The 16,012-nt window shown below is 31.1% G+C and overlaps 1 protein-coding gene across 1 annotated transcript in view; it reads right to left on the bottom strand.

The window, feature by feature from the left end:
• LOC118191670 (ral GTPase-activating protein subunit alpha-1) overlaps window positions 1-16,012 on the bottom strand; it is a 209,439-nt gene that overhangs the window by 102,870 nt on the left and 90,557 nt on the right. The window contains 3 exon segments of the mRNA XM_085816841.1: window positions 1,522-1,674; window positions 6,486-6,611; window positions 7,419-7,484. Of these exon segments, the coding sequence (XP_085672967.1) occupies window positions 1,522-1,674; window positions 6,486-6,611; window positions 7,419-7,484 (345 nt within the window).

The raw sequence follows: 16,012 nt of genomic DNA on the forward strand, positions 1-16,012 counted from the left end.
CTTTCTTTGTTCTAGAAAGGACACTCAACAAAGATCATACATAGCCTTATTCATGTGTGGAATCACTAGAGCACTTCATATTGAATTAATTACTGATATGTCAACGAAAAGTTTTATTTTATTCTGAAGACATTTTTTGGCAAGAAGGGGGAATTGTAAGGTCATCATTTCTGATAATGCTAAGAGTTTTAAGACCACAGACACCATTTTGAAAGGTTTCGCCCAAATTTTGGTTCATTCGGACTTAAAAAATTTTGTTGCCCTACATGAAATAACGTGGCAGTTTATTGTCCCTCATGCCCCATTGTGGGGTGGGTTCTATGAGAGACTCATGAGAAGCATAAAAGACCCTTTAAGGAAAGTGACTTGAAAAGCTTGTCTTAGCTTCAAGGAAATGATGACCATTTTAGCGGAAATCGAATTGGTATTTTAAATCATAGACCCCCTTACTTATGTAAGCAATTAATTAAATGAACCCAAACCTCTTACTCCAGCCCATTTTTTGTTTCCTGGTCAAGAGAATGTTAGCAATCCTACACATTTTGTTGAAATTTTTTGCAGTCAATCTTCTACAAAGGAAACTTATCGAAAATTATATCAGATTAAACTTTTACGTCAACTATGGATGAAATGGAAAGATAATTATTGTATGCGATTGAGAAATGCACATAATTTTGTACATCCATCACCAGGAAAGGATCTTAAAAGAGGAGATGTACTTTTGCTTGAAAGGGCCACTAAATCAAAATTTCTCTGGCTACTTGGTATTGTCGAATAGGTTTTCGCTGGTCGTGATGGACACATACGTTCATGTGTTATTCGAACTGACAAGAGATAATATAAAAGACCAATCCAGTTCATTTATCCACTTGAAATAAGTTGACATTTCTCCTTTAATACTGTCTTATGCATAACAAATGTCATTAGGTACAGTATATGCTCATGTAGTACTATTTGTATTATGATAATTGTATTTGTGTTCTATTTGATCTCTTGTTAATATTTAATGTACTCTTAACAGAGTACAGGTGGGGTGTGTTTAAAATTTTTGCGTTTGTTCTGCGACGGTAGCACATCATCTGGGAGAATCGTCTGCGAGACTATCTGCGCAGTCGCAAAGTGTTACCATGGTTACCAGTTTTTCCTTTAAAGTTGTTATTGTTAAAATAACAAAAAAAAGATTCTAAAAGATTGAAATTGTGTTCAATTGCTTATTCAGACTACATGTTTTTTATATATCCACTATGTTTCTCAAAAAAATTTTTTCAACAATTAACTGAAGAAACTTTTATTTCATATGCATATTTTCTATTTCTTTACAGTTCAACAATTTATACATAAAAATTCCTTAAATACAAAAATATATAAAATATATTTATAACTAAATAACTTTTACACATAAAAATACAATTTTAAACACATCTAAAATAAATTTCAAAAGAAAAACATATTTCATAATTACAAATAAAACAATTATAAATGAGAAAATGAAAACTTTTCCAAACCAGTTTAATAGCATACCTGAATTATTGCAGGAATTGTCAGTGCTAGATACAACAGCATCTATCTGCATAGGTGAATCTTTTACACTTGTATTTTCTAACCCACTAGAAGGAGTTGGTGACGGGGATCGACTACGACATTCAGATGATTCAGAAAAACAAGGAGATTCAGCTAGAAAATATGGAACTGCTTTTTAATATAAATATGTCATGATTATAAACATAAAATTTTGTTCTTAAAACAACGATTATACTATCAAAATTTCATATTAAAGATGTCTAATCAGCAAATCAAGGATGTCCTCTTGACATGAAGGTAACAGCAATTAAAATCATCTTAATTGGAACTGTATGAAATCTAAAAATATTTGCTATAATTTTAGAGTTAAAAGACTTTTCAATCTTTTTTTCTTTTCAAGATGGCAGATGATCTGCAGCATTTCAATTTCAGAAACACTAAATAATAGTTTTATGCAGACTACTGATGTACATTTTATATGCATTACAGAGCCATAAAGCACTGTATTTATCGAAGTTCGAAAATGACATTATCTGTCATCTATTAGTAAAAGGTCTTTCCAAATCAAAATTTTATTTTAACCTTCACTTCTTATGACACTCCATAAATATATCCTTTTACCTTTGCTTAATATTTGCAATTTATGTGACTAGCTTTCATTGTGATTTCAAATTCTAACTTATTCAATTTCTTTCAATCCGAAATTGATTTTAGTAAATTCTTCAAACATAATTTTTAGGCTTTTGATACGTCATTAACTGGAAATAATTCTAGTATAATTTTTATACCAGAAGCCCATAAAATTATTTCAGTAAAAAGTGCATATTTTCAGAATTTGTCAAATAAATAGAAATCTATTATTTAACTTTCGTAACACATTTTGAATGTCTTACAAAAAATTACTCTTATACTGCTATTTTAACAAGTATATTTTAATTTGTAACATGAGAAAATTTTATTTTTACTAGTAAATATCATTTAGAGTTCATACTTGTATAACACAATATATATTCACCATAAAATGTTTCAGTTGAGGTACGTGCGAGTAACGCGTGCCTACAAAAGTATAGATAACCTTACCTAGAAAAATAGCAATCTTAATTGAGATAGGCATTTAGCATTAAGAATGATATTTAATAAGGAGAAGTAATATAGATACATAATAATGACTTAAGGAAGCGTACAGTCCCAATACAGATCAAAGTTACATATAATGTGGAAGGCACAAGACGAGTTGTTTCACAGACGCACACACACAGACTGAAGTTGTTACCCAGAACTGCCAGGGAAAATTCTTCTCTTCCCGTCAGCCCGTAGGGTTGTCAAGCAGGTTTACTGTTTCGCCAATTGGCGCTTTTCTCCAGAGTTTTTGAGTCTGTATCGCCTGTTTGGCGCTGCCGCTACACAGTGTTTAGAAAATGTGAGGGAACATATAAAATAAATTGGTGTTTGATGAAAACCAATTATGAGATACCTTTATATATAAAATTGCACTATCATTAGTAGCCTTCAATTAAACAGAATATAATATCATCTTTATAACATTATTTTCTTGATTTAGGTTTGTAGACAGGATTCTTCATCATTTATATCCTTATTGCCCCAACTTGATGTTAAGCTCAATAAGCAAAATTTTGATATGCTGCAAAATTCCTCAAAAAATCATTTTTTTAGAATGCTAAAAGAACTCATTTTAAAACTGAAAAACTACATTTGTTAAAATGCAAATGAAGGGTAAAATTACATAATGCTGTAAAATTTTTCTAGGACATTATTTCTTTGAAGACCTTCTATATAATTTATACCACTAGCATAAAACACCATTGGTTGGCAAAAAATAAGCCGCTAACAAATTCATCAATCTTTTCCAAAGCTGGCAATGAGTTTGCAAAATTTCAGTTTTGGAGCTAGCATAAAAGTAATTAAAACATACCCAAAGCTTACAAATTATTTAATCAAGATTTATACGACACAAAACTGCATACAACCACAAGAATTTTTTTAAACATAATTACATACCAAGAAAATAATGCCACTGCAATAAGAAAACAAAGTAGACAGGAGAAAATATCTATGGGATAGAAATATTTTGATGATATAAAGAACTCTTTTGTGAAAGGACATCAAAATATACGATCAGAAAAGTGAGTATGTCCACCAGTAATACTGCTTTCAAAGTAATTTTTATGCTCTTAAAAAGGAATAAATAAATAAATACACTGTTTACAAAATTCCCTGCAGTATGGTTTCCTATAATTTTATATCTATACTATTATATTCCAGGCACGTGGCAATTAAAAATGGTACTAGCAGTTAACAAAAAGTTCTAGAATTTAAAGTTTGGATTTATTAATATTCTTTAGCCCCTCTTTTTTTAAACTGTTTTTTACACTTTGACATTAAAAATCTCTATAATTATTATTTTTTTAATAATCTACCTACCCCTATTTGCCACCAATATAAACAGCTTGTGCATGCAGAACATATCCCTTAATCTTTATCTTTCCAGTTAAGAAGTCATCATTTCCAGACTTATTCGTTTCACTAATTCAGTTAGATACAATGCATCTGAGTAATATTCATGGCTATAATTTGTCCTCATATTTGCAGAATTATTATTATAATTTGTCCTCATATTTGCAGAATGTAAAGAAACCAGTCGGGAGATAGATTTAAGTTCAGAATCTGAAAAGTTGGGAACAAATAAATTCTTTACACATGCTAGCCTCAAAAACTTAAAATTAATTTTAAAGGACAATAAACATATAAATAAGCCGGATTTACCTATGCAGTAATGTAAAATCTGATGAGATTCATGAACTATGTTTATTATCAAATGTAAGCACAGATGTGCACACAGAAAATGCTAAATAACGTCAATAATAAAATACACTCTCTTTTTTAATCAAAAAATTTTGCAAATTTAGTGTGCTTTTACTAAAAGGTTTACTTACATATATATTTAAAGAAAAATTGCTCTTAAATTTGCCATGCTGAATTTTCAGAAAATCAAAATGATGCTAATTTGAATCTAAAAATGGGCACAGATTAAGCACAACTGGACGATTAGATGGATTATCAGAATTCTATTGTATAAGTTTCTTCTAGGTTTAGCAACAAGTCATCTGTTAATACACCATGGTACTTGCAGAAAGTGCAGAATTTATTTCATTCCAATTTTCATTTTATGAGCCATGTTTTTAAATTAAATATCATTTCAAAATTCCGATGTGGGAGTACTATGGTCAGCATTGAACGCATGTACATCATTTGCCTACATTTGTTGGAAACCACAGGTGCCATTATGGAAACATTCGATCATGTTAATGTTTGTCTTTGAATATTTAAAATGGCTCTGCCGATTGAGAATCTTGCCAACGAAATACTAATGGTGATTTGTTTTCTTAATGCCAAAGTTGTGAAAGTGGCTGAAATTCATTTCAGATTAGTGTAATGTATATAGAAAACATTATCAGTAATAGAACGGTACAGAAATGGATTAGATCTTTTAAAGATAGCTTTAAGAATGCTCATGATGAGGAGTGACCTTCTGTCATTACGGGAGATTTGCTGCAGAAAATTGACAAATGAGTGAAACAGAACAGATGTTTTATGATTTCATTATTTCCTGATGACTTTCCTTGGGTCACCCAGGGTTCTATATAAAACTGCAGTCCAGAAAATCTTGTGTACTGTGTTTTGAGGCAGGAAGGGGGTATTGCTTGTGTATTTTTTGCCTCATGGTAACATCATAAATTCTACAACATTTTGAGAATGATAAACAAACTACACCGTGCAATCGAAAATAAAAAAACGAGGCATGCTGAGTAGGGGGATTGCTTTGCTTCATGGCAATACCCATCCATATGTGGCTATATGAATTCAAGATCTTATCATATTATTTCACTGGGAACAACCTGATCACCTTCTGTATAGTCCCAATCTAGCACCCGATGACTACCACCTGTTCTTGCATTTGAAGGAAGTAACTGAACGTTCTTCGGCACAACAACAATGATGAGGTCAAAACAATCATGTTGCAATGGGTGTCAAATAAGATAGCATAACTCTATGAAGGGATTCAAAGATTTGTTAAACGATATGATAAGTACCTTAATATTCATGGAAATTATGTAGAAAATAGACACAGGTACAGGCTTTTATATAAAAATAAAATTGGTCAAAAAATTCTAATTACTTCTTATTTATTTTCAAACAGTGTTTACTTTAAACATATACCTCACATTTTAAGATTTCCTTTCTGTTTTTTTTTTTTTTGTTTTTTTTTTCTATCTTAATATTCAATTAGTTCATACTTTTCTGTTAAAGACATACAGCTTAATTGCTCTTCCCCCCCCATTTTCTTGAGATTAGATCTTGCGAGTTCAGTGCACATTCTTCCCTGGTATAACTGTCTTTATAACTACTGCTTGCACAATGTTCATTCAATTAGTTCCTCCTTCCTAACTTGAATGAATTCTCAGACTGAGATATGTCAAGAAATGAAGTTTTCAGGACTGATTCCTTCATTCTCTTTATCAACGTTTGTACATCAATAGACCTTGGGGCAATCCAATAGTTTATAAAAATATCCCTTTCAACGTTAAGAATATGCAGGTTGCTGTATATTACACTAAGCATAATAAATTAATGTTATCAGAATTACTTTTAAATTTGCTACTAGGTTAATACTATTTCCTTTAAATGCATAAAAATGTGGCCATTTTTAACTAGAAAAACTCATTGAAAACACAACAAAAACTAAGCAATTTTAGTATCTTATACTTTGAAAGTCAAACATGAGTACAGAAGTATCACAGCTACAATATTTTATCCTATGTTTAAAAAAAAAAAAAAAAAAAAAAAAAAAAAAAATATTGTCTAATATGCATCATACCAATAATTGATTACAAATGTAGGAAGTACAATGAAAAATTGCAGTAAAACATTTAAAAGATCAATACCTCTATATGCTAAATAATCCAGTGATTTACTTTTATGTCTGGAATACATTTTTTTAACTCTATCTTTGCATTCTTCAAAAGGTGGTAAAATTTTAGAAAATTCATCAACAACTGATGGAGATGCACCTAGAAAAGATATTTTTTAGTTGTCAATAAAATATAAAAGCTCTTTCTTCAACTTATCGGTTATGCAGATCACTTTTGTCAACAATTTTTTATTGCAAAGAACATTTTTGACAACAAAATATCTCCAGTGACATTTAAGTAACCCTACCAACCTCTTGGATTGTATTTTCTGGATCATGGCATAGCACATGACGGCTATCAGCCTAAGGAAATGGATGCCTTTGTGGAGGACAGTTTAAAGGAACTGGCTTGTATTCATGTCATGCAAGGGGAAAACCACAAAAACATCAATGCAACCAACTCACTTGTCAGGATTTGAAACCAAATTGAACAACCAATGTTCAGTGGTCTTTATCACCTGACTGATAATGGGCACAAAACTTTTGAAAGATGGCTTTAAGTCTATCAGCGGCAAATTCTGTGAGCTATACTTGCTTGACATTATTAATTAACATTTACCTCCTAAAGATGAAAAAGTAGGAAGGAAAATTGTCGTACTGAGATTAGAAGAAAAAATGTACATGACTGTTGCTTGTGATATACTTCTTAGCAACCAAACAACTGGAGATACGAAACAGATATAAGAATAAAGATATAATATAACAAAAAGTTATAAGAATGTCCCTGGAGACATTATATCACCAAAAAATTACTGACAATAAAATATGATCCTGTATAACTGATAAGGACCAAATCATGGTAAATTTGTAAATTTGCATGTGGCAACATAAAGACAAAAAAAAAAAAAAAAAAAAAAGGAAACAACTTAGGACCACAATCTACCATAAAAAATTAAAAAATTATTACCTGTGATAAAAACTTGTTTCTGTGCAGGTATATAAATAGTTCCTTGCCCTTTCGTGTGAACAGAACCTGGGAAGAATACATAAAAAATTTTGATGTAAATTCAGTATTTTTGTAAATATAAATACTTAAAATAGCAACCAAATGCTTTGAAATTTAGATTAACACACACACACACACTACATCACTAAAAATCAAAAGAAACTCAATATCGACTACAAATAAGATTACAGAAGTGCCACAAGCAACAGCTAGGCAAGAGCTAGCCTTTTAGTTTCAAATAATTAATGAAGAAGCACTGTATACATTCGGAATGAAAACAGAAATAATAAATACTACAGACAGACAGGTAGACTTTTCATATTTTAACAGCTATGCAAGATAAAATGGGTTTGTATTTATTAAACTGCAAAGATTAAAAAGCTGACTTTTCAATTTAATTAGCATCAGTAGTTTCTGAACTTGTTGAAAACCAACTGTATAAATTCAAGTATAAAGAAATACCTATTAATCTTCCCATGATGGGCTCTAATATCTAAGATACTTACAGAGGTGGAGTTTTTCAGATTACTTCCAATATGCAATAAAAAGTTAATGTGTAAGTAGACTCATTTTTAAAAAGATATATTAACCAGCCAACAGCAATTAAGAGAAGAAAAAAAAGAGAAAAACAATTTTCTTTGATGATAATGCTCACTCAGTTATAAAAAGGGAAGGGGAAGCATACAGAATATTTTTTTTCTAATCTATAACCATAACAGTCATTATATTGGCCATCCTAATAACAAAGGCTTAATCTTTTTCTATTAATTATTCACAGGCCATGAGCACATGTAAACCTTCAAAAGCTACACCAATGAAGCTTCCTCTACTGTGCATTATTATTACTCACAGGCCAGGAACAAATATATGCATTCACAGATTACAACAATGAAGTTCATATCAATGCATATGAGTGCCCACATGCAAAAGAATGATATTGCTTAATTTATATATTCAGAGTGTTCAAAAGGTCTATCTACACTTATCATCCTTAGAGGTTGGCCCTTAACAGAAAGCATGATTCTACCATGTCAAACGCAACCTTGGCTGCCATTTTTCACAAATGCTTATGATTCTCCAGAAGTGCTGCATGCTGCGTTAATTATATGCTGCAAGGTGAGGAGGTACAACATGAAAGTTTGTTCCTCTCCAGACAGAGGAAATGTACTGAGAAAGTAAAGTCTCTGTGTCAGTGTGTGATCCTGTAGTCAGCCATCTTTCATGATTTTATTTCACATTCACAGAAAGAAATGAAGATTTACATTGATGTGCAATGCTGAAATCCAAAAATGCTGTTCCCCCCCCCATCCAGAACGTACAAATTTTAAGTGAACAGTGCATATTGTATCACTTACTTTTAAAAATAAGATCTCTCAAAATAATGGAGTTACATTTTTTTAGCAGAAATATTCTTTCTGTAGTTTTAAAAAAAGAAAAAAAGGTACCTACCACATTTGAGTGGGGTCGCCCCTGATATTTTGCCAATACTGTGATCTTTTATGCAAGAATTATTTTCTTTCTTTTTTTAAAAAAAATAATTTGGTTTCCCCCCACACTTCAACTATGTATATTAATGCATACAGATTCTGTCCCCAAAATCAAACAAAAATCAAAATAATTAATTGCAATAATTCTATTGTATCATTATTAGATAACTGTAATAATCATTAATTTTTATATTTACCTATCCTTTAATTTACATGGTACTTGTTTTAAATGATTTCGGTTTTACACGGTTTAAAAATTAACAGATTTCAAAAACTTGGTCAAAATGTATTTTCGGCTGCATATACACAAATACATATATTTGAAGTCATTTTTTAATCTCATTCCTTTGGTAAATCTGCTGGCAACAACAAGAATGGGGATTCCCGGCATTGTAAAATGGGAATCCCAGTAGTAAGTACAATCAAAAGTCGTTAATTCGGACACCCATAATCCGGAATGATCTATAATCCGGACCTCAAAGCTAAAACTCAAAGCGTGGCATTCACGCATGCGCATAGGCGTTTACACGTGCGCATAAGACCTTTACGGGTGTGAATATACATGTGCGCATGCGCATAATACGTTTACGCATGCACGTTTAATGTAAAATGGACGGTATAAGCTAAAACTATCTAATTATTTATTTCAGTTAATGTTGCAGATTGCGTTGTTCCTTAATCTTCGAATTGGATCCGGCTTATTATTTTTTGCAGACTGTTAGAGCAATTTTATAAAAGTAAGCTTGAACTTTGGATTATGTCGAATACATTTTCCGATGCTGGAGCTTTCAAAGGATCTACAAAGTGAAAGTATGTTTCGACGTCCATCAAACAAAAAAAGGAATTGCTGCAAAAAATGGATAAAGGCATATATCCTTTGATTATCTAATCATTCCGAAATATGTTTATCAATTTCACACTGCTCTGCGGGGGGAGGGAAACGACACGGCGCGCAATGAATTGGAAGTTGATCTGTCAGCACTATCCTTATCTTCAGAGCAGATGTTTTTATTTTATTTGGCTTATAATTCTTTACTAAATGTAGTATTTCATCTCGATGTACTCAGTCTTTGATATGATTTAAATCAAGTTCCTCCTCATTATAATTCGCTTCTGATAGTGAAGAAAGTGACTCAGAGGTTATTGAAAACGAAAAAATTTCGATTGACAAATTAGCCGATATTCTCGACACAGCAATTATAGGACTTGAACAGCGGAACTTTGTAAGTAAACAAGAAATTATGTCTGTTTAATAGAATTAAAGAGAAAGTATTATCACATGAAACGAAGCAAATTAAACAACTTACATTGAAAGAAATGTTTAATAAAGTAAACAAATAAATATTTAGCTTTTTCTTTTTGTAAATTTTGATACCCTTTAGATCATAATTGCTGTTTATTTCATAAATTACGGTTTCATATTTTTAATTGTTTAATTTTAATATTGTTGACATTTATTTTTTGTGTTTTTATTCTTTATTATATTGTTAATAAATTGGTTAAGTTCAAAATCTTTTATTGTCTTCAATGTCTGCACAACATATCTCAGGAAGCTTTTATTGCTACTACTGCTAAATGTTTAATTTCTTTAAACCTTAACCTTTGCTTTAGCATCAAATGCCACGCATGCGCATAAAGTTTTTAGCTTTGAGGTCCGGATTATGGGTGTCCGAATTAACGACTTTTGACTGTATAGCAAAATTAAGCTTTGAAAACCCTGACACTTTTACCAATATATAAATGCACAAATACAATGTAATGAAATAGTTAATTACAAATGATTAGCAGCATATGATCTTAGATTACTTGAAAGTAATTTTCTGCTTCCTTAAATCTGTGTTCTTTGAATGCAGTGAAAATAAATAGGGAAAAAATAAGAATGGAAAAATCCCTACTACATGATTCATGTCCATCCACCCTATTTCATCAATAAGTTGGTCCGAATGGCATATTTATGCTTGTGTTCACAGACATGGCTGGCATGATTAAACCATAATTGGACGACATTACTTCCATGCATCCTCTCCAATGTGCAGAGTAAGTTTTTAAAAACAAGAAATACGAATAATGTGCAATGCCCTTGCTGGAATTTGAAAGAAATACCGCTCTCTCTCTCGAGAAACTAAATAACTCTTTAGAAAATGAATCATCACTCTCATCCATGTCACTAATTGGCTCATTTACCATGCATGTATATATATTTTCTAATAAATACTGCTTGCACAACATATTAAAGTCAAGGCTTTCTAAAATAAAAAGGAAAGTACATGAAACATATGCAATAAAAGCATAATAGAACCCCTACACAGTAACCCTAAATGCAGTATAGTGGAGAAACATAGTATAGTAGAGAAAAAAGAATAAAAAAAGAATTTGAAGAGATATCAGAAATACAAATGTTTATATCAGATGGTGAATTAAAGAACCGAGCTATGTTTCTTTACATTATGCTTTCCCTCTTCCTCCACAACAACTAATACCAACATTATATAGAATGTGATCAAATTAAAGGTTAGGATCCTAAAACTGTTTTCTAACTAAAAGTTCAAAAGTAATGGACACAGGATGCCATCTGGTGGTCTTTAAAATATTCCAAGACACTGGCACAAATGTGTGACAGCCAGAGGTGGACAAGAAAATGTTCTTGCACACCAGCATGCAAATGAGCATTTTTATTACTGGCAGTCGGCATGAAAGGGTTAACTATATTATTTTGAAGCAGGAGATGTGAAAAATCTCCAATGCTCTCCCTGGAATTGGAACAAATTGACAACAATTGACAAATGGAGTTAGTCAAATATTTCTGAAATGCAACTGTGCTCGAGATTCCTACATATATGTTCTACAGGATTGAGGTCATGACTTTAGAGAGGTTAATTGATCTCTTACACATTTTCAAACTACAAACGTGCTCTGTGAATAGATAATGCTATCATGTTGAACTACAAAAAAGTACATCTAGGCAGTTTCCATGATGGAAAGACATTGCTGACCTGAATCCTGTGGTAGATTTAGGAATTCATGGACAACTAAAGAGCTATGTCTAAACTATGAAAAAGAGGGAACAGCTAAACCATTATGCTAAAATCTCTAAATTCCACTGTTAACACAGTAACTTCTGTAAATACAAGCACCAAACATCCACTAGATCCAAATATACCTGCTAGACATCTTACACATAGTGTCTATAATTAAAAAATTCTATTTCAAAGCTGCCTACTAATGAAATCAGTGATCAGATAATTGTGGTATTAATAAATCATACATACAGCCACACTTTTACAATAGTTTTGTAATTTTACAAATTTTCTTACAAAAAAACATGTTCCACACGATGGCCATTATTTTCAGCTATCATCTGGTATTGCAAAATGGCATGTTCCACAGCTGACCGAGATGTGTGCTAGGAAATATTTAGCAAATGGCATGAAATGCTGGCTTTAAGATCAGGTAAAGTTCTTGGATTTCACACCTAAACAGATGTTTCGAATGTCCCCAGCACCATAAATCACGTGGATTGAGGTCTGGGGATTAGGAAGGCATGTCACTGGAACCTGTGGAACTTAGCTCATCGAAGAAGTACGGGCCAAGAATAAATGACGCAGAAAATCTACATCATACCATCACTTTTGATGAATGCAATGGAAGCTCTAAGACAGAGCAGAGATTTTCTGATTTCCAAATTCGACAGTTGCGAGTATTCACTGCCCCGTCCAAATGAAAATGCGTTTCGTCTGTCCAGAGGATATTCCAAGGTCATTCATTCTGTATCAACTTCAAAATGAGCAAAAAAAAAAAAAAAAAAAAAATGAAGAGAAAACCAGAGTCAAGTATCAAAATCTTGTGGAAGCAACTGATGCACTAGAAGTCTGTAAGAATAATATCAGAGGATATTATGAAGATCTCAAGGACAACTGAACATGGTATATCCAGCACCTCTACTATATGCTAGACAATGTGCTAGCCTAAAATTTTGAAGCTGTGTCCGTTACGACCTGAAGTACAACCTTGTCCTTCTGCAGACAAGTTTTCTTCTTTCGCTGAATGAAATTCTCACCCCTTCATTAAGTTTGCCCCAAAATTTTACAATTTTCTGATCACTAGTTTTATTTGTAGACAGCTTTGAAGTAGGGTCCTTTATTTATAGACACCTAGTAATTCAGTATTCATCACACTAAAGAACCATTTTCTCATTAATCCACAATACAATGATGGCCTTCAATCATTTCAAATAATGAAACTTATTGCATGATTAAAATTTAACTATGAGGCCCACCAGCGGCCGAGCGGTAACGTCGCTGAACACTGGTAGTTCGGTCCGAGGTTCGAATCCCGCGAACGGGCTGGCTGCATGGGTGTTTTCGTGGTTTTCCCCATGTGTAACATGTATACGAGCCAGTTTCCCTTAAAAAGTCCTCCATGAAGGCATCCCTCCTTTAAGGCAGATAGTCCTCAAGTGCTTTTGCCGTAATCTAATAAACCAAACCAAAATTTAACTATGAAAAGTAGTTTAATTTAATGTTGATATACTAAAAGAAGTGTAAAATGAGTTTAAAGTTTTTAACTTTTCCCATTTTCTGGAAATCTCATGGGACAATATGTCCCAATTGTATAGGATATTACCCTTTTTCTGAAAATAAAACTAATATTTACAATAATATATAATTTGAATATTACAAAACAAACCCTGTCACATGCATCAGTTCATACAGTTTCATAAAAACCAACATAATGTATCAGTATGTAGTAATTTGATCATTGGTGGGACATATTAGCCCACTGTTAAATATGATTGAGACACTTTATCATACAAAAAGAATTTATTCAAAATTTTTTGAATCTAACATTAAAAATGTTAAATTATTATTTACCCAAGTAGCACAGCAACGCCGTAATGGCGCTGCAAACTCGTCGTGGATGTCATTTCAAAAACGTTGTAATATGTCGTCTTTAATACGCCCAGATGTCCGCGAACATCCACTGTTTTGCAACCATTGCAAAGACGTCTTTATTACGTCTTTGCAGATGAGGTTTTTGTCGCATAGATGTCGTTATTGCGTCTTTCGCAGGTGATACTTTGGTTGTGAAAGCATTGTATCACGAAGTCTTAAAGATGCCTAAATGTTCGCCAAATTCCACCTTTTTGCAACAGTTGTGAAAATGTCGTTATTATGTCCTTGTGTTACATAATGATTTATGCAGAAAAATAAATTTAATAATTAATATATTTTTCTTCTTTTTAAAATTTTGTATTCCTTGTATTTATCTAAAGATTAAATATTTTATCATTTCCTGAAAACCAGAAGATAATACAATTTTTTCTCTTTAGACTAAATATGCATAATTAATAATAGCCTTAATTATTTTCAGCACTTTAAACTATAGCTTTTAAATTTCTCTTTAGACTAAATATGCATAATTAATAATAGCTTATAGGTTAATTATTTCCAGTACTTTAAACTATATATTTTAAATAACTTAATTTCTAAGTTATGATTATTTAAGATTTCATAACTTAAATTCTAAGTTACAATTAATTAAGATTTCATAATTTTTTTTCCTTAAGTGAGAGTAATTATGAAAGTGGTTATTATAAATATATAACATTAATAGTAGGTTTTAAGTAAATAACACTCAATTAGACTTAAATAAAAGTAAAGCTATATATGTGGGTAAAAAAAAAAAAAGAGTGTTTCTGATTATAACAGCATTATCACATTTATTTCTGTTAAATCTCAGAGACATTGAAAATTGCCCCTGTCATGATAAATTAGGAGGCGGTTCTTAAGGTAACTTAATCAGTATTTTACCTGAACTCAAGTATAAATTTATTTGCCTTTCATAGCAAAAAATATAACCATTAACTTCTATATCTCCAAGATATGCAAATGAAAGATTGTATAAAGCAGTTAATAAATGTGATAAAAATATTTCATACAAAAATATACCTAAATCTAATAACCAAAAAAAAACTTCCCATATTCGTATCTAAAATGAAATAATAACCTAACAAACAACATACATGACAGCACTATTTAAGAAAAAACATGAACTAGTAGTGTTTGAAAGTATAAATATCAGATGGAAGGTAATGGAACTAAAATTTCCAATTAATAAAAAATTATTTGTGTTTTTTAAACAGTAAGCAATTAAAAGTGCAATAATTATGGACTGCAGTATTTACTAGTAATACTGATGTTTCTTAACACCATTTCTTTTGATCATACGTTAATGTATTTACTTATTTTTAGTATCTACATTTTAGAATAGTGGTAGATTACAATGGTTATTTCATGCACTTTTTATAATCAATAACTTTCCTTTTGTTACTGAACAGAAATAATTTAAATAATATAGTATACGATAATAAGCTAAGTATGTTAAATAGCACATGCTGAAACTTTTTGTTTCTATTATGAATTTCTTTGCTATCACAAGCACATAAAAAGTAAGCAAAGAAAATAGAATATACTTAAATTTAATAAAAAATAAAACCTAATTTCCAATATTCATTTATTGAGATGAATAAAACCTAATTTCCAACATTCATTTCTTGAGATAAACTAATAAACATACATAATGGCAATAGAAAATACATTTAATAAAACATAAAACCTAATTTCCAACATTCATTTATTGAGATAATCTAATAAACATACAATAATGGCAATATTTAAAAAAGTGCGAATTACTACAGAGTGTTTGGAAAAATAGATACCAAATGAAAAGTAATACATAATACTGCAATTTTCAATCAATAAAAAATATTTAGTGTTTTTTAATATTAGACAATTAAATATAACATAATTACAGATTGCAATATTTTATAGAAATGCTAATGTTTCTTTAACACTATTTTTTCGCTCATACATTTCATACACTATTTAAAATCATTAACCTTTTCAGCATACTATACAAAAGACAACATAGTATAGAATGTGCATTATTATTAATTTTAAATGTACTGCTTCTTGCTGTTACATATATCTAATTCATCTTCAGCAGTCATATCAAGTACAGGTACCAGTCCAATAATTTATTTGTATTTTGACAATGATGAACATACCA

The sequence above is a fragment of the Stegodyphus dumicola genome, chromosome 5 (assembly GCF_044657685.1).
Source record: "Stegodyphus dumicola isolate Sdum_Otavi_A_Nest chromosome 5, ASM4465768v1".
NCBI lineage: Eukaryota > Metazoa > Arthropoda > Arachnida > Araneae > Eresidae > Stegodyphus > Stegodyphus dumicola.